Consider the following 25,377-nt stretch of genomic DNA (forward strand, 5'->3'; position numbering starts at 1 on the left):
ACTATCATAGACTTTAATCAGCACAGGTGTAATGCTGCTGCCTCTGGTGGGACACAACTGAGAGTATCAATTCAGGACAAATTGCTTAGAGCAGGGTAGTTACAGCCCAAGGCAGCGGTTCCTTTGCACACCAAGGCACGCCAAACAGAGAAGACTTTGGTTTTACCCCACTGGCTATCCAGAAGTCATACAAGCAATTTCCTTAGACACTCCAGTTTCCCAGTATCACCACCAGCAGCCACTTACGGGGATGAAAACCAATACCCCAGTAAAAGAAAAAAGGTTCTCCTGAACCCAAAGGACCAAGCCCCAGACTTAGGTCAATATACAAATCAGATCTTACCCACAAATCACACTGTTGCCAGTCCTTTAGAATCTAAAATCTAAAGGTTTATTCATAAAAAGAAAGGAATATAGATGAGGGTTAAAATTGATTAAATGGACTCAATTACATACAGTAATGGCAAAGTTCTTGGTTCAGGCTTGTAGCAGTGATGGAATAAACTGCAGGTTCAAATCAAATCTCTGGAGTACATCCACAGCTGGGATGGGTCATTCAGTCCTTTGTTCAGAGCTTCAGTTTGTAGCAAAGTTTCTCCAGAGGTAAGAAGCAGGATTGAAGACAAAATGGAGGAGTTTCCAGGGCCTTTTATATTCTTCCTCCTGTGGGTAGAAACCCCTTTGTTCTCCTGTACAAAATCACAGCAACAAGATGGAGTTTGTAGCTACGTGGGCAAGTCACATGTCCATGTATGATTCAGTTTGCAGGCAGCAGCCACTGCTCACATGCTACCTTGAACGTCCCAGGAAGACTTCTCATATGTGGATTGGAGTCTCCCAAGGTCCATTGTCAGTTAAGTGTTTCTTGATTGGGCACTTAATCTGCAACTTCCTTTCTCAAGAAGCTGACCAAAGGCTTCACTAATGCTACTTAGAATCAAACGCATTGAGATACAAGTACATAGCCAATATTCATACTTTCAACTAAAAAAAGATACACACATAATCATAACCAGCAAATAACCTTTTTATAGACACCTCACATGACAACCTTTGTACAATATTTGCTGCATATATGTAACAGTGGTTGCAACAATGATCTATATAGTCAGTTTGTCAATAACGTCACAATAGGCAGTAGCTGCACAGCTCTCTGCAATTCCTTTATAAGGGCTTAGAAAGATCAAGCACTTGATTTGGCTCTGGGAACTTAATGTTGAGATACTACCACATACTCTATAGCTGTGCTGAAGGATCCTTCACAGTGTTAGAATCATAGAATATCAGGGTTGGAAGGGACCTCAGGAGGTCATCTAGTCCAACCCCCTGCTCAAAACAGGACCACTCCCCAGACAGATTTTTGCCCCAGATCCCTAAATGGCCCTCTCAAGGATCGAACTCACAACCCTGGGTTTAGCAGCCTAATGCTTAAACCACTGAGTTATCCCTCCTCCCTAGAAAGCATTGGGGGAAAAATGTACTCTACACATTGTTGCCAGCTCCTGGGATTTTACCACAGGTCTTGAAATGGTGTTTTTCTTGAAGACCCAGCTGGTAGAGTCAAGACACCAAAAGAGAATCACAACTTTCATTTGGAAAAAAAAAGTTAGTTTCTAGCTCTCATGGTTGCAGAGAAAAGTGTGAAAACATGAAGCAGGTGTACCCTACAGGCTCAGAAACCAGCAGGCAAGCAAAAAACCCAACATTTATTATTAAAACTAATATTTAAGACAGTCTCATGATTTGGGGGCCTGATTCACAATTTTTGAACACTTGAGGTTGGACATACTCTCTATGCACCCTAAAGGAGTCTTGACTCAAGACTTGGGAATCCGACCCAGGCCCTTCCTGGCTTGAGAAAGAGAGTTATTAGCGATTGGTGCCACTTCTGACTGAAATAACCAATACTTCATGGGGGAGAGGGATAGGGATAGCTTAGTGGTTTGAGCATTGGCCTGCTAAACGCAGGGTTCAATCCTTGATGGGGCCACTTAGGGATCAGTACTTGGTCCTGCTAGTGAAGGCAGGGAGCTGGACTCAATGACCTTTCAAGGTTCCTTCCAGTTCAATAGGATGGGAAGGAAACTTTTCTTTCTCCTTGAAAAATGCAGTAGAGTTGTCTTGACTTGCATGGTTATGAATGTTAATATTTGTCATGTTACCCAGCCCTTCTTAAAATTCAAGCTATGATATTTGTTTTCTTAGTCACTCAAATGCTTGTGCAAACCATTATTCCTGGATATCTACAGAGATGCACCTCACGAATGTATGATTACAGTCTGCTCTAGCGGCTGCCTACCAAGTATTCCCAAAGAATAAGTTTTATTTTATCCATTAATATCTTTATTGGTCATTTACAGGGGTGTATTCAATTGACATAAAGTCACTTTAAGCCTTTCTAGATCTCCAGCAGGCAGTGGATGTGTATGTTCTGGATTGTGTCCAGATTGAAGGTTGGCTTATTCAGACTGTGTTTTCCCCTTCACAGAGTCTGTCCTAACAGATCTGTCCTTTCCAAATATTTTTGGCTAGCTGAATAGAGGCAGCCGCAAATGTGCAGAAAGCACTAATAGATTTTTGCCATGTGGAAAGACGGGAATCAATCAGGAATACTCTAATGACTTAGTATTATGTGGCTATGATGAAGGGCCTATGTTCTATGTGGCATATTTTAGACTATGAATTATGTGATGAGGTAGCAGAGATGCTCACTCAGGAAGGTATGTCAGAGCCAGCACCTCCTCTTTTTCTCCAGTCTTTCACCTTGTTGCTTGGTAAGCGTGGAACCCTCTGCTTCTTTTTCTTTTCTCTGTCAGTGCTAGAAGCAGAGACCAGAAGAGGGACAAGGCGGGAAGGTGGAAAGAAGGATAAAGGAAAAAAAATGAGTAACATTTTCAAAAGGAACCTGGGCATTTAAGTGCCTGAGTCTCACTGAAAGTCAGTAGGACTTCAGCTCCTAAGTCACTTAAGTGCTTTCACATTTTTTACCCAAGGATTATCATAAAGAACTGAGGCTAGGGACCTGGAGCTAACTGCCTGAGTTTAAGAGCCAAGCCAAGACTTCTGCCTTGCTTCTAGGCCTCCTTCCCAATTCTCCACTGGGCAGGCCCCAGGATTTCCCAGACTACCAGCAGCATCTCAGGCAAAATCTCCTTCACAGACAAACTTTTCCTCTGCTACTCCACATATGAAAGAGATGGCCTGGCTTTTCATATGCCTCCCCCTCTCAAAGGTGAAGCAAGGAGAGCCCCTGTGGTTCTTTAGGGACTCTGGGAAAGGGAGGGCTAGTTCCCTTCTCTCCTCACTCTTATGGCTGAGATCCCAGCTGGGGTTGAGATTGGGGTTTCTCTTCTGTCTTTCTCCAAGGCTCTGCTGCCCCTGTGAGTCTCTGCCTCAGGCTCCTTTCTTTCCATGTTTCTCCCATTTGGAAGAGCTGTTGATCTACTAGCAGCTACAGTGTAGCAGGGTTTGCTGCCCATTCTGCCACTTTTCATCCCTGCTGGCTCTGTGGCCTCTCCAGCTGCTCTCAATTCTGGATCCCCTCCCTGCAAGCAGCTGGCAGTGTGGTCTTGCTCTTTTGCTTGCCCCCTACTGCCCACCTTAGCTTCCCCTATCTCACTAGACCAAAGAGCAGGCCACTTGACCAGACTTCTCTGCACATTGGCCAGAGAAGCCTGCCTCTTTGGGTATGAAATCTATAGGGCTGCTGTTTGGTCCGTGCCCCTTACATTTGTGTCACATTATAAAACTTGAAATCAATTAGAAGTATGGTTACAATATGCATGCAAATAAGATGATGTCTTTGAGCTCCTGCCAACTGGCCAGAATGGCCTGTGGTGCAGATTTAGGTAACCCCTGCTTCAATATGTCCACTTCTTCATAGCTAGGGCTCTTTCTCCCCCAGCCATGCAGAGCATCACCTCCTGGAGCCTGTACACTGGAGTCAAGGTTCATCCAGGTTCACCAGTCCACATACAAGCACAGTGCTGTAGGAGCAAAGCAATTGCTGTGGGCAGAAGTCTTGTTTTGAATGGTTGATGTAGAGAAGAATTTATTACAAGTGATTAATGACATCTGCAAATTTAATCTGAATGATTGTCATTTTATTTGTATCAACTTAACACTTAGGAACCCTAGTCATGGACCAGGACCCCATTATGCTGGGCACAGAACAAAAACAACAGTCCCTGCCCCATGGAGCTAGCAGTATTGTAAATAAGATTTACAGTTAAACTGCTAACTTCTTTGGCTTGTTTGTGTGAGCACTATGATTTTTGGCTTAAGAGGCAAATTTTGTTTTTGACTCCCATACTGATGATGTGTTTCCCTGCATTGGGTTCTACAAATATCCTGAGGGAAAAGAGAGCAAAATACTGGGTTACTAGGCACAAATTGTCATCTCTTCTAGAAGAAGAATCTGTTGGAGCAATAGTAATCTGTTCATTGGCTCTCTCATTGGCCCTTGGTGATACATGTTCATTGTGGGAGGCTGAAGGAACTTTGAAAGAAATTTGAAGAGATTTTTTGGTGTCTTTATTTCTAGGTATGAACGTTCTGTTTCTGATAACAAAGCCTTAATGGTAGTAACAGAAGACCCACTATTGTATATTTCTCCACCACCCTGTCAGCCACTGATCAACCGGACTGAGTCTCTCAGGTTAGTAAACATTGATTTCCAAGTGCGTGTTTTTTAGTTTGTAATTGTTGTGTGAATGCTGTGTAGATGAAAGGTGCCAGACTGGCGGCCAAGGTGCCTGGCATTTCTTTGTTTATATCCATACTAGATACATTGTGGTCAGTGGCAACACAAGCTTCCCCATTGTTCTACAGGTGTGTTTGAATCCTGGTTTAGCTGGCATCTGTAAGTTACAGATGTGGGAAACCCAATATAAACTGGGTTGCTTTAAATGGATCTTAGTTTGTTAGACCGGTGTAACTTTGTGTATGGATACTCTAACATCCATTTACACCAGCCTGACCTAGGTTACCGACACCTCTAACTTATAAGTGCAAGCTAAACCAATAGAAGCCATGCTTAAACCAATGTTAGAGTGGCCACACACAATGTTGCACTGGTTTAATTAACTCAGTTTAACTTTTCACCTTTAGTTAAACCAGTGCGCTGTTTTGTACCAGGGTGTAGACAGTCTGACCTAGTAGTCAGAGGAGTGAGGTTTAGTGGGCGGTGCTGGTGTCCAGATAGGGGAACCAAGCCAAGGGGTCAGCACCAGAATCAACTGCCAGTTACTAGATCCAGGAAACAAAGCTGAGGGTCAGAACCAAGGTCAGATACCAAATGCCAGAGCCAAGGGTCAAGTTTGAATCAGGGTCAGAAGTGAGAGGCCGGGGTCGGAGCCAGGACTGGTCACTAATGATTGGAGGTGAGGTGTAAGGGAAGGAACTTGAGGAGAGGCACGGAGCAGGAGCATGGTGGGAACAGGGGTGAGGCAGGAGCATAGCAGGAATCAGGAACAGGGTTGGGTGCGGGAGGCAGGCACAAGCAGAGTCCAATGCAGCCACAATAGGAAAACACCTTGGTGCTTGGATAAATTTCCTGTGCCACCTTCTGGCTCAAATAGTATGGATGGACCAATCTGTGGAACTGGGTGATCCTCCAATCAGGGCTCCTGTGGTTGGCGCCTTGGCTGAGGCCATAGTCCTACTAGCTCCCCAGCCCATCAGATTTCAGCAGCCATCGGGTGCAGCCCAGAACGCAGTGGCTCTCTGGGGACTCCCAGGCCTGGGTTCAAGACCCAAGATGTCACATGCATCTTTTGTGTATGGACTAGGCCTTAGCTCCCACTTGCTCAGCTGACTTGCCTCCCTTTAACCTATGAGACATGCTGGATTGTCCCATAATGCATTTGAGCAGGCAGCAATGCAGTAAGGCTTGCACTTGATGGGATCAGAGGATTCCCTAGGATGCTGGCCCAGTGCTGCATCAGCAGCCGGAACCACCTACTTGTCAAGCATATGCCTTCCCCCCAAGTCAAGGGGCTCTCATGAGCATCTATTCTGCCTGCCTCCCGGCAAAAAGAAACATTGGGGGTTTGTCCTGCGCTTAGCACAAATGAACTAGAATCCTGGGACTGTTTCCAACAGAAAGCAGCTACTTTTCCTTCCCGGCAATCAGCAGACCCCACTCTTAATAGCAGCACTGGGCTTGAGCTTTGATCCTCTGTCGAATTGAGAACAGCTGAGAGATAGCTGCATGGAGAGGATGTGGAGCCATCCTTTTTGGCTGCTAGGAAAGTGGAGCAGGGAGCTGGGAATGGGCTACTGAGCACTGGAGACTATTGGCCTTCATGCATACGAAGAGGTCAGTTCCTGGTGTGGGAGGGAGAGGGGGATTATCTGTGGAGTTTAGGGTAGGGAAGGTGAGGAAAGCCTTCATGGGGAGCAAGAAGAGCCATGGAGAGTAAAGAGAGAGGGGTGGCAATGGGAAGAGGGAGCAATTTTTTCCAATTGCCCAGAAAGTCCAGTGTATTTCTCTGCAGGATGGGGAACTCTAGGTGACTTATTTACTTTTTTCTCTGTTATATAAGAAAAGTTCCCTGTCTTCCCTATCCCCTGTCCTAAGATAATCAGAGACTCCCAATGAGATGGTCGAGTTCAGGATCCTGACACAAGGAAGAAAGGAGAGCAGCAGAATATGGATCCTGGACTTCAGAAAAGCAGACTTTGACTCCCTCAGGGAACAGATGGGCAGGATCCCCTGGGAGAATAACATGAGGGGGAAAGGAGTCCAGGAGAGCTGGCTGTATTTTAAAGAATCCTTATTGAGGTTGCAGGAAAAAACCATCCCAATGTGTAGAAAGAACAGTAAATATGGCAGGCGACCAGCTTGGCTTAACAGTGGAAATCCTTGCTGACCTTAAACGCAAAAAAGAAGCTTACAAGAAGTGGAAGATTGGCCAAATGACCAGGGAGGAGTATAAAAATATTGCTCAGGCATGCAGGAGTGAAATCAGGAAGGCCAAATCACACTTGGAGTTGCAGCTAGCAAGAGATGTTAAGAGTAACAAGAAGGGTTTCTTCAGGTATGTTAGCAACAAGAAGAAAGTCAAGGAAAGTGTGGGCCCCTTACTGAATGAGGGAGGCAACCTAGTAAGAGAGGATGTGGAAAAAGCTAATGTACTCAATGATTTTTTTGCCTCTGTCTTCACGAACAAGGTCAGCTCCCAGACTGCTGCACTGGGCAGCACAGGTCCATGGGGCCAGATGCACTGCATCCGAGGGTGCTAAAGGAGTTGGCGGATGTGATTGCAGAGCCATTGGCCATTATCTTTGAAAACTCATGGCGATCCGGGGAGGTCCCGGATGACTGGAAAAAGGCTTATGTAGTGCCCATCTTTAAAAAAGGGAAGAAGGATCCAGGGAACTACAGGCCAGTCAGCCTTACCTCAGTCCCTGGAAAAATCATGGAGCAGGTCCTCAAGGAATCAATTCTGAAGCACATAGAGGAGAGGAAAGTGATCAGGAACAGTCAGGATGGATTCACCAAGGGCAAGTAATGCCTGACTAACCTAATTGCCTTCTATGAGGAGATAACTGACTCTGTGGATGAGGGGAAAGCAGTGGATGTGTTATTCCTTGACTTTAGCAAAGCTTTTGATACGGTCTCCCACATCTCTTGCATCTGAAGAAGTGAGGTTCTTACCCACGAAAGCTTATGCTCCCAGTACTTCTGTTAGTCTCAAAGGTGCCACAGGACCCTCTCTTGCTTTTTACAGATTCAGACTAACACGGCTACCCCTCTGATACCGGTCTCCCACAGTATTCTTGCCAGCAAGTTAAAGAAGTAGGGCCTGGATGAATGGACTATAAGGTGGATAGAAAGCTGGCTAGATCGTCGGGCTCAACGGGTAGTGATCAACGGCTCCATGTCTAGTTGGCAGCCGGTTTCAAGTGGAGTGCCCCAGGGATCAGTCCTGGGGCCGGTTTTGTTCAATATCTTCATTAATGATTTGGAGGATGGCGTGGACTGCACTCTCAGAAAGTTTGCAGATGACACTAAACTGGGAGGAGTGGTAGATACGCTGGAGGGTAGGGATAGGATACAGAGGGACCTAGACAAATTAGAGGATTGGGCCAAAACAAACCTCATGAGGTTCAACAAGGACAAGTGCAGAGTCCTGCACTTAGGACGGAAGAATCCCATGCACTGCTACAGACTAGGGACCGAATGGCTAGGAAGCAGTTCTGCAGAAAAGGACCTAGGGGTTACAGTGGAGGAGAAGCTGGGTATGAGTCAACAGTGTGCCCTTGTTGCCAAGAAGGCTAACGGCATTTGGGGCTGTATAAGTAGGGGCATTGCCAGCAGATCGAGGGACGTGATCGTTCCCCTCTATTCGGCATTGGTGAGGCCTCATCTGGAGTACTGTGTCCAGTTTTGGCCCCCACACTACAAGAAGGATGTGGAAAAATTGGAAAGAGTCCAGCGGAGGCCAACAAAACTGATTAGGGGGCTGGAGCACATGACTTATGAGGAGAGGCTGAGGGAACTGGGATTGTTTAGTCTGCAGAAGGGAAGAATGAGCGGCGGGTTTGATAGCGGCTTTCAACTACCTGAAAGGGGGTTCCAAAGAGGATGGATCTAGATTGTTCTCAGTGGTACCTGATGACAGAACAAGGAGTAATGGTCTCAAGTTGCAGTGGGGGAGGTTAGGTTGGATATTAGGAAAAACTTTTTCACTAGGAGGGTGGTGAAGCACTGGAATGGGTTACCTAGGGAGGTGGTGGAATCTCCATCCTTAGAGGTTTTTAAAGCCTGGCTTGACAAAGCCCTGGCTGGGATGATTTAGTTGGTGTTGGTCCTGCTTTGAGCAGGGGGTTGGACTAGATGACCTCCTGAGGTCCCTTCCAACCCTGATATTCTATGAATTCCCCTGGAGGCACTGGACCCTCCATTCTGATGCTGTCAGGTGGGATATTGACCTTCACTCACCATCAGCCTTTGCTCACTTGGAATCAGCAGCCTAGCCTACTCACTGCTAGAGACTAGTAACAATCATAAAACATTGTAACAATTCTCTGAGCCATCCAGTCCACCACAGATCTGCCTGTGTGGAAGTGTCCAAAGCTTTTTCATTAATCCAATTATGCAGTTGGAAAATTTATTATAAAATGGATTTAGAGGCCAGTTAAAGACAGAAATACACAGGTCATGACTTTTTCCCTTCAACATCATAAAGTAAACAAAGATATAATTGAAGTAGCTAATACTTTCTTTGCCTTGATGGAAGAACTGGAATTTTGTGGCTTCTAAAGACATGAATTCATCACTGCATATTTTTTCTTTTCTTCTTTTTTTCCCCTTTTACTCTGTTAAATTAAATTTTTGAGTATTTAATCGAATTTTATTCTTGAGTTGGTAGCCTTGTGATTTAAATTCTCAATATACCCCTATTGTTTTCAGGATTCGTATTTATTTAATTATATATAGGAACCACTGTAGGTGGAAAAATCCAGTCCAATATTAACACATGGCAGATACTTAGCTATGAATGTTCTTTGAACTTGTGACTAACATTCATACCCCAGTGTTAAAAGGAACACAATATAAAATGTGAAGATGAACAAAACCCTAACATTAAATCACAATAATTTTCAGGTAGATTGTTAAAATGCGGCTCAAAACCCAAGACATTTTGACTCCTCTTTTAAAGACATGCCTAATTTAATGTTGCATTTTACAGATTAAATCATGAACTTCGAGGGTGGGTTCATAGGCATGAAGTGGAAAGGACAAGGTCTAGAAGAATGTCAAATAACCAGCAGCAGAAAACACGAGTTGTCCAGGTAGGTTTGTACTGTTGAATCATTAGCAACACAAATTAACTGCTGGCAACATGACCAGCTTTACTGAGACACGGCTCATTCCACAAGGCTTTTCTGTGTAGTGAAACTTATCAAAGATTAAATGTGAAAGAAAGCTGCAGATTGGTAGAGCAAAGGGTTAACATACTAGTTATTTCTGGAGTCCCTGGTTAATAGAATCATAGAAGATTAAGGTTGGAAGAGACCTCAGGAGGTCATCTAGTGCAACCCCCTGCTCAAAGCGGGACCAACCCCAACTCTAAATCATCCCAGCAAGGACTTTGTCAAGCTGGGCCTTAAAAACCTCTAAGGATGGAGATTCCACTACCTCCCTAGGTAACCCATTCCAGTGCTTCACCACCCTACTAGTGAAATAGTTTTTCCTCCTATCCAACCTAGACCTCCCCCACTGCAACTTGAGAGCATTGCTTCTTATTCTGTCATCTGCCACCACTGTAAACAGCCTAGCTCCATCCTCTTTGGAACCCCCCTTCAGGTAGTTGAAGGCTGCTATCAAATCCCCCCTCACTCTTTTCTCTTCTGCAGACTAAATAAGCCCAGTTCCCTCAGCCTCTCCTCATAAGTCATGTGCCCCAGCCCCTAATCATTTTCGTGAGCCTCCGCTGGATTCTCTTATTTGTCCACATCCTTTTTGTATTGGGGTGCTCCAAAGTGGACGCAATACTCCAGATGTGGGCTCACGAGTGCCAAATAGAGGGGAATAATCACTTCTCTCGATCTGCTGGCAGTGCTCCTACTGATGCAGCCCAATATGCAGTTAGCCTTCTTGGCAACAAGGGCACACTGCTGACTCATATCCAGCTTCTCCTCCACTGTAATCCCTAGGTCCTTTTCTGCAGAACTGCTCCTTAGCCAGTCGGTCCCCAGCCTGTAGCAGTGCATGGGATTCTTTCGTCCTTAGTGCAGGACTCTGCACTTTTCCTTGTTGAATCTCATCAGATTTCTTTTGGCCCAATTCTCCAATTTGTCTAGGTCACTCTGGACCCTATCCCTACCCTCCAGTGTGTCTCCACTGGGGGGTAGTGTCATCTGTGAACTTGCTGAGGGTGCAATTAATCCCATCATCGAGATCATTAATAAAGATGTTGAACAAAACTGGCCCCAGGACCGACCCCTGGGGCACTCCGCTTGATATTGGTTCAAACCTCAACTCGTTGAAGTTTACAACCAAAAATGGTCTCACATTAAGTTCTTGGCAGATATTCGTCCACAATCACAGAACTGCCATACAGTTTGGCATGGTTGTAAGCTGCTGTTCAAGGGATGCCAGGACTGGCGTAGCAGTGGATTTGGCAGATAAAGATTGAGTGGTGTTACAAGAGCTGTGAAGGAAAGCTGTAGATACCTCCTCGACTCTATACCTTGCTTGAGTCTTGTCTTTTGTGAATAGTAAAATCAATATAAATAAACTTTCAAGAAAGAGACCCAAAGGAGAGTGTTGAGACTGTAAATCTTTTTTTACTTAACCTAATACATGTGGTTACCTCTATATCTGCAATGATTCCTTTTATTTCTCTATGCTTGGTGTTATAGGCTGAGCTGGCAGCAACGTCTATAGTTAAGATTGCCTGACTCTTTCCAGCATAAGTCACTGTTTTCAGATGGTTTTTACTTTGCCAGATTTTAAGTATTCAGGCTGAATTTTTCCATGCTTGCACTCTGCTTCAGGCTGAACTTAAAAAAAAATAATAAAAAAAAATAATCAAAATTGGTTCAGCCATTTGAAAGAACAAGATTATGCAAAACAACCTTTTTCCCTGTTTTAAGAAAATATTTCCAGCCATTTAATTGAAAAGTTTTAGTATCTGTATACTTTGGAGCAAGAATTTGAAATTTAGTGAGGAGATGGTCCTAGGGCCAGGGAGGTGCTTTTGGCTGACTTAATGAAAATCCATCCAGCATTGGCAGAGTTATAGGCTTCTGAAAATTGTCATTTGCATAGGCCCAATAATGCTTTTTAGAGGCTTGCTGCAAAAATCTTTGAAGATTCCATCTGCACTAAACATATTTCCAGATCTGCTGACTTTGATCTGCACCAAGGGTACTTCCAGGGCCCACTCAGCCTCCTACATGGCCCAGGCCCAGAGCTAGAGCTCCAGAGAGGATGAAGGTGCAGCAGCAGCAATGTGCCCCTCCTTCAGGGTGTAGGAACCAGGGGGAAATCTTCCACTGATTGGTAGTGTGAATTCTGTGCACTTAACAGTCCTTATTATCAAGTTACTTTACCTTAGGAGCAGGGAGAGCATCAGTCTCACCAGTTTACAGATTTTGCACAGAAGTAACGCAGAGTCACTTCTGGGAGAACTGGGAATGGACTCCTGTCTCTAATATCACAGATCCAAGTCTTATCCAAAGACTGTGCCAAATCAATGTGCTTGGCTGTGCTGTCTATAATCCTAGACCACACTCCTCTTCAGAACCAGAAGTTTCATAGATTTGTGGATTCCCAGGCCAGAAGAGACCACAATGATTATCTAGTCTGATCTCTTGCATAACACAGGCCACGGAACTTCCCTGAAATAATTTGTGTTGGAACTAGAGCAGATCTCATAGAAAAATATCCAATCATAGAAGATTAGGGTTGGAAGAGACCTCAGAAGGTCATCTAGTCCAACCCCCTGCTCAAAGCAGGACCAATCCCCAACTAAATCATCCCAGCCAGGGCTTTGTTAAGTTGGGCCTTAAAAATCTCTAAGGATGGAGATTCCACCACCTCCCCAGGTAACCCATTCCAGTGCTTCACCACCCTCCTAGTGAAATAGTGTTTCTTAATATCCAACCTAGACCTCCCCCACTGCAACTTGAGAGCATTGCTTCTTGTTCTGTCATCTGCCACCACTGAGAACACCCTAGCTCCATCCTCTTTGGAACCCCTTAACCAATCTTAATTTAAAAATTGCTAGTAATGGTAAATCCATGATAAATTGTTCCAATGGTTAATTACCTTCAGGGCTAAAGCCTTATTTCCAGTCTGAAATAGAAGCTAGGAATTCTGACTGAATCCCAACAGTCCTCTGCTGTTTAGCAAATAATTGTGCGAGTCACTGCGGTCTCTCTCTCTAATGGTTTGTGCATACAGAGGATAGCGGCCTGGTACTGCAGCTTGTTACTCCTTTAGTTCAAGCAGTAGAGGAGCTTAGGAGGTTCAAATCCTGCCGATGATCAATGAAGGTCATGATGTTTCCATTTGATAGAATTTCTGTGTTTTTCAGTTTTCCTTTTTAAAAAAAAAAAAAAAAAAACCTAGGAAATTACATTTTAAAACTATGTTTGCAAAGCCAAATACTCAAAAGTTAAAAGAATTAATGTAGCCTGTAAAAGCTAATTCATCCCCTTATGCATATGCATTATGATGATACAGCCTAATTATATGATCATTTACTCTTTTTTGTGCTGCAATATCCAGACTCTTTCAGTACATAAGTTGGACAGAGAATGAGGCAGAGGGTTGAAAACAGTGAGATGGCATTGAGGCTGCATGAGGGGTCCAAATTATAGCTGCATTGGCAACCTTAATTCAGGCATTTCCTAACTGAGTGTTTGATTTTCCATCCTGAATGTTTTATTTTTTAATGAAATTTTTACATGCAGTAGGAAATACTTTGAATACTACAGAACTCCTGAGCTCAAGCGATCCGCCGGCCTCAGCCTCCCAAGTAGCTAGGAAATACTGAGGTTTAGTAAATAGTAAATCTTATATAATTTTAAGAACAAGATTTCTAAAAAAATTGTCCTTGTTCAGTAAGAATTTCCAGCTGCTAAATTTCAATAAGTTAAAACACATTAAATGGTTTAACTTTTAATATGTATGCAGTTGCCACAAGGATGTTTTGGGATTATGAAGGGGATGGGAGGTAGTTCACAAGGCAAACTTATGTTCAAATAAGATGCACACTATGAAAGTGTTTGGGAAACACTCACTGAAGGGAATTGGCGAGATTGAGGTGCTGCACTGTAGAACTCAGTAGGATGATGATGCAGTTAACTCACGCGATTAACTCAAAAAAATTAATCCTGATTAATCGCAGTTATAACAACAGAATACCAATTGAAATTTATTAAATACTTCTGGATGTTTGTCTACATTTTCAATATTGATTTCAATTACAACACAGAATACAAAGTGCACAGCACTCACTTTATATTATTATTTTTGATTACAAATATATGCACTATAAAAATGATAAATAAAAGAAATAGTATTTTTCAATTCACCTCATAAAGTACTGAAGTGCAGTTTCTTTATTGGGAAACTTACAAATGCAGATTTTTTTTTTCGTTACATAACTGCACTAAAAAACAAAACAGTGTAAAACTTTAGCGCCTACAAGTCCACTCAGTCCTACTACTTATTCTGACAATGACTAAGACAAATTTGTTTATACTGACGGGAAGTACTGCTGCCTGCTTCTTATTTACATCACCTGAAAGTGAGAACAGGCGTTTGCATGGCTCTTTTGTAGCCAGCGTTGCATGGTACTTACATGCCAGATATGCTAAACCAGTGATTCTCTAACTTTTGTACTGGTGATCTCTTTCACATAGAAAGCCTCTGAGTGCGACCCCCCTTATAAACTAAAAACATTTTTTTTATATATTTAACACCATTATAAATGCTGGAGGCAAAGCGGGGGTTTGGGGTGCAGGCTGACAGCTTGTGACCCCCCCCCCCACATAATAACCGCACGACCCCCTGAGGGGTCCCAACCCCCAATTTGAGAACCCCTGTGTTAAACATTAGCATGCCCCTTCATGCTTCGGCCACCATTCCAGAGGACATGCTTCCATGATGATAATGCTTGTTAAAAAAAAATGCATCAATTAAATTTGTGACTGCACTCCTTGGGGGGGAAATTCTATGTTTCCTGCTCTGTTTTACCCGCATTCTGCCATATATTTCATGTTACAGCAGTCTCAGATGACCCAGCACATGTTGTTCATTTTAAGAACACTTTCACTGCAGATTTGACAAAGCGCAAAGAAGGTACCAATGTGAGATTTCTAAAAATAGCTACAGCATTCAAACCAAGGTTTCAGAATCTGATGTGCCTTCTAAATTCTGAGAGGGACGAGGTGTGGAGCACACTTTCAGAAGTCTTAAAAGAGCAACACTCTAACGCAGAAACTACAGAACCCGAACCACCAAAAAAGAAAATCAACCTTTTGCTGGTGGCATCTGACTCAGATAATGAAAATGAACATGCGTCGATCTGCACTGCTTTGAATTGTTATCAAGCAGAATCCGTCATCAGCATGGACGCATTTCCTCTGGAATGGTGGTTGAAGCACGAAGGGACATATGAATCTTTAGCACATCTGGCACTAAATATCTTGTGACGCCAGCTACAACAATGCCATTAGAATGCCCTTTCTCGCTTTCAGGTGATATTGTAAGCATTATCTCCTGCAAATGTAAACAAACTTGTTTGAGTGATTGGCTGAAAAAGAAGTACGACTGAGTGGACTTGTAGGCTCTAAAGTTTTACATTGTTTTGTTTTTGAGTGCAGTTTTTTATACCGTAATTCTATATTTGTAAGTTCAACTTTCATGATAAAGAGATTGCACTACAGTACTTGTAGTAGGTGAATTGAAAAATACGATTTTGTTTTTTTACAGTGCAAACATTTGAAATAAAAAAAATAAAGTGAGCACTGTACACTTTGTATTCTCTGTTGTAATTGAAATAAATATATTTGAAAATGTAGAAAACATCCAAAATATTTAAATAAATGGTATTCTATTATTGTTTAACAGTGCGATTCATCACGATTAATTTTTTTAATCGCACGATTCATCACGATTAATTTTTTTAATCACTTCACAGCCTTAGTTGAAATCTACTGATTGGAATTTTCCCCTCCTGTACTTATGAAAGTACAAGAGAAATTGAAAGTCCCCTTTTCTTTATGAACTCTATTGGCTAGCTAGCTCTGTAGACTATGCAAATGTATATCATTGGTTTGTGCAGCTATGCATATACTACAGCAAACCCTTTAGGTTTAGTGTTATGAGTCCTAGCTTAACATTTTTGTACAGGGATTGCTATTCATGCTTTAAAACACTGCCAAATGGATAAGTTGCTGGTAATAATGCAGGCTCAGAATTAATGAGATCTGTGTTAATGGTTCAGATTTTTAACTTCATCTTCATTTGTCAGTATGCTGAGTATCTGTGAATTTTCCAAACATCTCATTTAATAAAGAGATCTTAATGCAGCATTTAAAAGGACTGAACTGAAGCATCCTGGGCAATGTGACATACACTGTGGGAAATATTTATTAAGTATTAAACCGCCGTTTCCTCTTGTTGGTCTCCCTTGGAAGTGGTACAACCCCATGGCCCAGAACCTTTAGCAAGCACTAGAAATGTGGTGAAGGGAATAATCTGATATTGCAAGGGAGATGGAGTGGATGTGATCTAATAGGATTTTTCTATCACTGACTTCTGTGATTCCAAGAGATTGTGCCCCACATTGTTCAGCTGTGTCCATCACCTGTGATATTGAGCAGAATGTCTGTAGTGAATTTGGGGATGTGAAGATTTTCCAAGAGGCAGAAGCCCTCAGGGAAAGCATATGAACTGAAGCGGGGTTGATTGTCATCTTGCGTCTCTCGAAAGCATGACTTTTCTTTAGAGTCTGTTTAGTTTAATTCTGAACCCTTTGCTGTAACTAAAGCAGCTTAGCTTAAATTCAGTTACTATTTATAGATTCCAAGGCCAGAAGGGACCATTGTGATCATGTAGTCTGACCTCCTGTATGACACAGGCCAGAGAACTGCCCCACAATAATTCCTAGAGCAGATATTTTAGAAAATCATCCAGTCTTGATTTAAAAATGGTCAGTGATGGACAATCCACCACAACCCCTGATTAGTTATTCCAATGATTGATTACTCTCATTGTTAAAAATGTATGCCTTATTCCCAGTCTGAATTTGTCTAGCTTCAACTTCTAGCTGTATTATACTTTCCTCTGCTAGATTGAAGAGCCAATTACTAAATATTTATTCCCCATATAAGTACTTAGAGACTGTGATCAAGACCCTCCTTAACCTTCTCTTTCTTAAACTAAATAGTTTGAGTTGCTTGAATCTATCACTATAAGGCAGGTTTTGTAATCCTTTAGTCATTCTTGAAGCTTTTTTCTAAACTCTTGTCAACTTATTAACAACCTTCTTGAATTGTGAGCAGCAGAATTATTCTACAGGTCCCTTCATACATTATTCCAGCAACAGTCGCAACAGTCCCAAGTATAAAGGTAAAATAACCTCTCTACTCCTACTGCGATTCCCCCACCTATACATTAGCCCTTTTAGCCACAGTGTGACACTGGGAGCTTATGTTCAGCTGAATATCCACCTCCCACCCCCCCAGTCTATTTCAGAGCTACTTCTTCCCTGGATAGAGTCCCCCATCTTGTAAGTATGGCTTACATTGTGTGTTCCTAGATGCATACATTTACGTTTAGCATTATTAAAATCCACAGCTGCCAAGGTCTGTGCTGTACCATGAATGACGTTTCTTCATGGAGAGCAAAAGTCCCAGGTTTCCCCTCACATGCTCTCATTTCTACTAAACAGTGGGAGGAGGCCAAACCACTAGCCTGTAGCCAGACAGCCAGGAGTGTGATGGCTTGGGGGAGTTCTGGGTTTCTCAAAATGTAAAGAAGGTTGTGGGGCCTCATCTGGAAGGAGCAGCGATGGCTACAAGAGGTGAGAAAGTACCAGAACTCCTCTTCCAAGCCAGGAGAAGAAGCAGAGGGTATTAGCATTGCTGAGTCTTCCTCTCATCTCTGTCCACTGTCTTAGGAGGAGCCACAGAAGAAGGAGGAGGAGCCCTAGGGAGGCACTAGGAGTTGGTGCTGCAGGGCAAGGAGCAGATGAGCAGAGTCTCAAGGCAGCACTTCTTTGAGCAGCCACCGGGAGGGAGAGCAATGAGCAGTCTTTGTAAAGGCACTGCCTCCCACTGCTCGTGGCCAGAGAGGTACTCCGCATCTCCTTCCTCTCAAGCCAAGGGAGGGCTCAGACCATATAAGGCTCTGGGCAGAGTTGGTATAGGGGAAGGGGCTCAGGATTCAGTTGGTTTCCATCAGACTTCATAACCTCCCAAGAATCACTGCTTTCTAGTACAGAGTCCCCCATTCTGTAGGTCTTGTGGCAGCTTACAGGCTAACAAATTTATTTGGGCATAAGCTTTCATGGGCTAGAACCCACTACATCACATGCATGGAATGGAAAATACGGGGGCAGGTATAAATACATGAAAAGATGGGAGTTGCCTTACCAAGTGTGAGGTCAGTCTAACAAGACAATTCAATTAACAGTAGGATGCCAAGGGAGGAAAAATAACTTTTGTGGACCATTCAAACACTTGACAAGAAGGTGTGAGTAACAGTAGGGGGGCATTAGTATGGGGAAATTAGGTTTAGGTTTTGTAATGACCCAACCACTCCCAGTCTTTATTCAGGCCTAATTTGATGGTGTCCTGTTTGCAAATTAATTCCAGTTCTGCAGTTTCACGTTGGAGTCTGTTTTTTAAGTTTTTTTTTGTTGAAGAATTGCCACTTTTAGGTCTGTTATTGAATGACCAGGGAGATTGAAGTGTTCTCCTACTGGCTTTTGAATGTTTTAATTCCTGATGTCAGATTTGTGTCCATTTATTCTTTTGCGTAGAGACTGTCCGGTTTGGCCAATGTACATAGCAGAGGGGCATTGCTGGCACATGATGGCATATATCACATTGGTAGATGTGCAGGTGAACGAGCCCCTGATGGTGTGGCTGATGTGGTTAGGTCCTTTGATGGTGTCCCTTGAATAGATCTATGGACAGAGTTGGCACCGGGGTTTGTTGCAGGGTTTGGTTCCTGGGTTGGTGTTTTTGTTGTGTGGTGTGTAGTTGCTGGTGAGTGTTTGCTTCAGGTTGGGGGGCTGTCTGTAAGTGAGGACTGGCCTGTCTCCCAAGGTCTGTGAGAGTGAGGCATCGTGCTTCAGGATAGGCTTTAGATCCTTGATGATGCGCTGGAAAGGTTTTAGTTGTGGGCTGTAGGTGACAGCTAGTGGCGTTCTGTTACTTTCTTTGTTGGGCCTGTCTTGTAGTAGGTGACTTCTGGGTACCCTTCTGGCCTACTGTTACTCACACCTTCTTGTCAACTATTTGAAATGGGTCACTCTCATTACCACTACAAAAGTTATTTTTCCTCCCTTGATATCCTACTGTTAATTGAATTGTCTTGTTAGACTGACCTCACACTTGGTAAGGCAACTCCCATCTTTTCATGTATTTATACCTGCTCCTGTATTTTCCACTCCATGCATCTGATGAAGTGGGTTCTAGCCCATGAAAGCTTATGCCCAAATAAATTTGTTAGTCTCTAAGGTGCCACAAGGACTTCTCGTTGTCTTTTTGATACAGACTAACACTGCTACCACTCTGAAACCATTCTGTAGGTGTGACCTCTGTTCTTCTTTGGGTGCTTGCTCATGTCCATTCCATTGTAGGTTTGTGTGCTCACCACATGCGCCGGTGCCGAAAGTTTTTCTCTCAGTGGTATCCATAGGGTTCCGGCTTTGGCGCCCTCTGGAGTGGCGCGTGTATGCACCAGTATAAGGGCCACCGCCGGGGCCCCCCCTACCCCTTCAGTTCTTTCTTACCACCAGCAATAGTGCTGAAACTTCCCTTGCCTCGGTAAGCTTTACCTTTTACTATTTTGATTCTGCTGTCCCAAAGGACATCCAAAATTGCATTTCAAGAATGTGTGCAAGCGAGACGTCAAAGAAATGGACATGGATGTGACAACTGGGAAGATCGTACACAAGACCGCAGTCTTTGGAAACAAGAGCTTAACAAAGGTCTCCAGATTTACGAGAGCAAAGCCGTCCAGCTTAGCAGAGGAGAGAAGAGCTCACAGAAGGCAGAGCCCAAAGGGTTGAAACATCACCTTTAAATGTGACAGATGCGGCAGAGATTGTCTTTCTCGAGTGGGTCTCTTCAGCCACAGCCTCAGCTGCCATAAAACCAACTGAGTAAATTCTTTACCTCTTCTAGTAGGAAGAGAGCCTGAGACATAAGTCCTTGTATTAGAGGCCTGGTATGAGGCAGGACCTGCTCACAGAATCTGGCAAGAACAGGGCTGATATTGCAGAAATACACATTCCTAAGAAGTGCAAGGCACAAAGTATTCACACAAGCACATCCCGATATCAAGTGGTACCAGAACATCCCAATATCAAGGATGGTACAAAAACATTCTCCAAGGATAACAGGAACACACTGACCCCTCCTAAAAGATAAGGTAAGGATGACCGTACGTAATAAAGATGTTTTGATCAAGCCAACATGTATAAAGTAATGGGTGATAACTAGCCATGTCAGGGGCCAGTAACTAACAATGTCAGAGGCAGTACATAATTTGTTTATATCAGGGTATAAAGATGTATCTCGGAGGGAGTATCTCTGTCCAGCCAAGGGGGGAATGGAAAGCCCTGCCATTCACTGAGCTGCATCCATTGTCATGGACATACATGTTTTAGTATCCTCGTAGAGTCTGCCAGGTGCTATTACCGTGCTTTGTCAACAATAAACCTGGCCTGGTGTCTTAACAGATCTTGTGGTCTGTTCACTCGAGGTCTGCTGTGCCAACTGTCTGCGCAGATTTGGGGCAGCACAGAGGAAGAACACACACACGCAGCTGAACATCTAACCACACCTCTCAGTGGCGCATACCCATGGTCTCTCGAGACTGAAGGATGCCTACTACTGTATATAGTTGTTATAGTGATTTTCCTATATAGTTTAATAGTTCCCATAGTGTTTAGTATAGAAGTAGTTTGTTAGTCTCCTACGGAACTTAGCCCAGGCTTTAAGCCTTGTGATTGCTGCAAAAAAAAAAAAAAAAAAAAACCACTATGCCTCTCAGTGATCCCTACCAAATCTGTCTATGGTGCTTGGGGAAAACCCACGTGAGCGACTAGTGTCGCATCTGTAAAATTTTCAAGCTGCGCACCAAAAAGGTACAGGTATTTGGTTTTGAGTACTCCTTATGGAGTTGACTCTCGCAGTGGCCTCGAACCGGCCAGATCAGACTCCGCCCTGAGCACCGCTGCTTTGGTGCGAAGCGCACTGCCGGCACCAACCTTGGACTGGCACCGATCTTGGTCCCCAATGCTGGCTAAGAAGCAGAAAAAGCCTGGGAGAGGGCGGTCTACTACATCCTGTAAGAGGAAGGAGAGAGCCGGAGGTGAACAAAGATCCACGCAGGACACCTCATCTCCTCTGGACCATAGCCAGGCTCCAGCATCCAAGGAGCTGTCGAGCCCCCCGAGACCTGTTCACCACCCCAGGAAGCATCAGGAGCATTCAGCATCTGGCGGTGCTGTCCACACCGGAGGCATTCCAGGCCACTAAGGACATATTGTCCCTTCCGCACCAGCCAGTGAGATTGTTCATTTTCGGGGCAAACCCGCCTTGGGGCTCTTTCAGTCTCCACAGCACTACTCGCCACTGCAGGCAGCATCCAATTTCTGCCAACGGTCTCCAGAGCAGTGCCACCGGCCCTCCGATATGAGTTGGCTTACCTGCCAGAGTTCCCGGCTCCACGCCCTGGACTTTAGGCACCACTCTCCAGGATCCCTGTATTGATCGCCAGCTGTCTGGCGTAGACCCACAGAGGCGCATCGCCAGCCCCCAGAGGGCTGGCACCGGTACCCTGAGCGTCTCCATTGCTCTTCAGACTTGCAGCACTGATCCCTTGAGTCGCAGCTCTGGTCTCTGGAGTCTCATCACCGATCTGCGGATCGTTGATACAGGTCTCCAGAGGCCCATTGCTGGTCTCCAGAGTTGAGACGCGGGTCTCCCTGCTCCTGTTCCCATTCCAGGTCAACGGAGCGGCACTGCTCTCTGAGCGTGAGGCGTCGATCAACGGATTATCGTCACTGGAGATGCAGCACTGAGCGCCGACATCCTGACACCAGTCCACAAAAGAGGAACATGGGGACAGCCAGCATGGAACGGGCAGGCTGGTGGCAGCGGAACTGCCCTGGTCCCTGAAACAAGTTTCTTCCTCAAGCTTGGACAGCGAGGAAGGCGCATTGCCTGCGGGCCAAGATCATCTGCCAAGAGCATCGGGATTACCCCCGGCATGCCAGTGAGCGTGTGGCCGCAGAGCTAGTGGCTGACTCTGTGGCACCACCCTGGGGGTTTTCTCAGATGTCAGTCTCAGGGACATCTGAGCAGCAGTCGACAACAGTTTCTCGCCCGTCCCCTGACTCAGAGGAGGAATCAGAGTAGGGTCCCCAAAAGCAGCCAGCCTCAGCCGAGGCTCCCCCGGCAGGCCTTCCTTCTCATCCTCTGCACCTGATGAGGCGGTAGCGGGGCCTTCCCCACGGTTCCCCAGGATGATATAAAAGCTCACCAAGAGCTACTTAAAACGGTGTCAGTGAACTTGGGGCTAGAGGCTGAAGAGTTGTTGGAACCCTCCGATGCCCTGTTTGACATTTTGAGTGCAGCCGCCCATGGGTGGCAGGTGTCATAGGCTGGGGGAGGTTGTGCCTCCCAGTACAGCCAGGCATGGCTCCGCCCATGCACCGCCCCCAGGTCCCCCTCTGTGGCTCCCCTGGTGTGGTGGCCCCAGCTGGGGCCATGCAGCCTGCCCTCCTGGCATTCCGGGGCAGGAGCTGCGCCGCCTGCCCTCTCAGTGCTCCGAGGCTGGGACTGCACTACCCATCCTCCTGGCACTCGGGGGCTGGGGCCGCGCAGCCCGCCCTCCCGCCGCTCTGAGGCTGAGGCCGTGCTACCCACCCTCCGGTGCTCCAAGGGTGGGCTGGGGCTGTGCCACCTGCCACTCTGGGGCTGGAGTCGCACAGCCCGCCTTTCCAGGGCTAGGTGGGGGCAAGCCTGGGGCAGGGGATGGCGGCCATGGTGGGGAGGCTCTGGGCTCCGGCGGGGGGGTGGAAGAGGCAGGGCCTTGGGCAGAAGGGGCGGGGCTGGGAGCTAGCCTCCCCCAGCTGGTGGTTCACACGCCACCCATGTGGCCGCCCCATCTAAGGTGGCCTTGCCCATCCACGAGTGAGTGGTGAAACTGATCAAGACCTTGTGGCAAACTCCCTCCTCCAAGCAGGTGGAGAGGAAGTATTATGTCCCAGCCATGGGCTTTGAATACCTTTATATCCACCCCTTCTCATTAGCATCTGCTTGCTCAGGAGGTGCAAGGTCTTCTGTGGGTGGGGGCCATGGAGGAAGTTCCACAGCATTTGTCACCAGTTCTGCTCTCTGCAAGATCTTGACAATGGCTCACTATTCAATGCCTTCCTCCTGTCATGGTCAGGTGACCTGATATATGCCTTCCCACTAGTCCCACTGATCCCACTATTTTTTTTATTCCAAAGGCCAGGGGGGTTCTACACCCCATTCTTCACCTGTGAAACCTCAACAAATACTCAAGAAGTTGAAGTTCCACATGGTCTCCCTGGCCTCCATCATTCTCTCCCTGGATCTGGGAAACTGCTTCACCACCCTCTATCTGAAAGATGCTTACTTTCATATTTTGATATTTCACTGTCACAACAGGTTCCGACGAGTCTTATTTGGGAACACCCACTAACAGTTCACAGTGCTCCCATTTGACCTAGCTACAGCACCACGGGTATTTACAAAGTGCACGGCGGTAGTCGCAGCCTACCTCAGACGTAGGGGTATCTAGATCTACCCGTTCCTTGACAACTGGCTCATGAAGGTTCGCTCCAGGGACTATGTCCAATGCCATGTCACAATGCTGCGAGCCAGCTGTCAAGCACTGGGCCTGTTGATAAACAAACAAATCAACATTGGTACTGGTGCAGAGGACAGAATTTATCGGAGCAGTACTCGACTCTAGCTGAGCCAGAGCGTTCCTGCCAGAGGCAAGGTTCAGGGCTATGTCAGATCTGATAACCCAGGTCACTGCCCACTCACCACAGCCCGAGACTGTCTTAGGCTATTAGGGCACGTGTTTGCATACACTTACATTGTCCAGTACGTGAGACTTCACCTCCGACCTCTCCAGATGTAGCTGGCATCGGTCTACTCTCCGGCCAGACATCACCTGGACAAACTTCTCATGATCCCGCCACGGGTACTCACCTCCCTGCAGTGGTGGTCCAACATGAATCTGGTGTTGGAAGGTGTGCTGTTTGTGAATCTGTGGCCCACAGTGTCTCTAATTTTAAACTCAGGGGCTATGGTCTCAAGAGGAACTGTTACTGCACATAAACGTCAGAGAGCTCAGGGCTATCCGCCTGGCTTGCAAAGTGTTCCTTCCCCATCTGTCCAGTTGTGTGGTGCAGGTGTTGACAGACAACACAGCCTCCAAGTTCTATGTCAGCAGACAGGGAGGAGCTCAATCATTGGCCCTTTGTCAGGAAGCCCATCAGCTGTGTGACTTCTGTATCCAACATGCTATCCACCTGGAAACCTCACACCTCCCCGGCATCAGGAACATGCTGGCGGATCGCCTCAGCAGATCCTTTTTTTCTCACCATGAGTGGTCCCTCCACTCAGAGGTAGTCAGGATGCTCTTCAAGAAGTGGGGAACTCCCCTAGTGGACTTGTTGGTCACCAAACAGAAAATGTCACCAGTTCTGCTCTCTGCAAGGCCTTGACAATGACTCACTATCCAATGCCTCCCTCCTGTCGTGGTCAGGCGACCTGATGTATGCCTTCCCACTAGTCCCTCTGATCGGCAAGGTCCTCTTGAAGATCAAGAGGGACAAGTCATTATGATCGCCCCAGTTTGACCTCGCCAGCATTGATTCAGCATGCTCATGGACTTAGCAGTGGCAGCCCTGTGGACACGTCCCAGCCACCTGGACCTGCTCTCTCAGAATCACGGACGATTACTATACCCGAACCTCACCTCTCTCTACCTCACAGTGTGGTTGCTGAGTGTCTGAACCCTGAGGAACAAGCCTGCTCTAGTCAGTTGCAGCAGGTCCTCTGGGAGAGCAGAAAGCCCTCTACCAGGGCAACATACCTGGCAAAGTGGAAGCGCTTCTCCTGATGGGCATTGGAGCGGAATATCTCTCTGATCCAGTCGTCTCTACCATCCATCCTAGATTACCTTCTTCACTTAAAGCTTAGATTACCTGTTTCACGAGGGCCTTGCATGTTCATTGATCAAGGCCATATCAGCCTTCCACCCTCATGTCCAGGAGTAGATTGGTATTCTCGCACGAGATGATGATCAGGTTCATGAAAGGCCTTGAAAGACTTTTTCCACTGGTTTGGGACCCAGTTCCTCAGTGGGATCTCAACCTAGTCCTCTCCAGACTCACTGGCCCTCCCTTCAAACCTCTGGCTTCCTGCTTGTAGAGGAGCGGGACTCACCCCTGCGGCACCTCCTGCTGGTGACTCTGGGAATTAGCTCTTCCAGCGTCCTGGAGCGCCCTCTGCAGGCTGGTGATCCGCCTGTCCTCCGGCCCCCTTGTCCCTCCCAGACCCTGGTGCCCTTTTATCTGGGTCTCCCCTCCCCAGGGAACCCCCACTCATTATCCCTACCTCACCTCA

At 45.7% G+C, this 25,377-nt stretch overlaps 1 protein-coding gene and 1 long non-coding RNA gene across 9 annotated transcripts in view; one reads left to right on the top strand and one right to left on the bottom strand.

Annotated features, from left to right (window-relative positions):
- The window catches only part of ATF6 (activating transcription factor 6), a 343,638-nt gene that overhangs the window by 157,587 nt on the left and 160,674 nt on the right, over nucleotides 1-25,377 (top strand). For all 8 annotated transcript variants that reach the window (XM_034778772.1, XM_034778774.1, XM_034778775.1 and 5 more), the window contains 2 exons: nucleotides 4,544-4,657; nucleotides 9,699-9,801. In XM_034778772.1, coding sequence (XP_034634663.1) covers nucleotides 4,544-4,657; nucleotides 9,699-9,801 — 217 coding nt within the window. The remainder of the gene's footprint in view (nucleotides 1-4,543; nucleotides 4,658-9,698; nucleotides 9,802-25,377) is intronic.
- Nucleotides 1,452-25,193, bottom strand: LOC117881470. Its single transcript, XR_004646807.1, has 3 exons — nucleotides 23,516-25,193; nucleotides 12,785-13,057; nucleotides 1,452-2,818 (listed from the first exon to the last, which is right to left on the bottom strand). It is a non-coding gene; the product is annotated as an uncharacterized LOC117881470 (long non-coding RNA).

Source organism: Trachemys scripta, chromosome 8, assembly GCF_013100865.1.
Source record: "Trachemys scripta elegans isolate TJP31775 chromosome 8, CAS_Tse_1.0, whole genome shotgun sequence".
Lineage (NCBI taxonomy): Eukaryota > Metazoa > Chordata > Testudines > Emydidae > Trachemys > Trachemys scripta.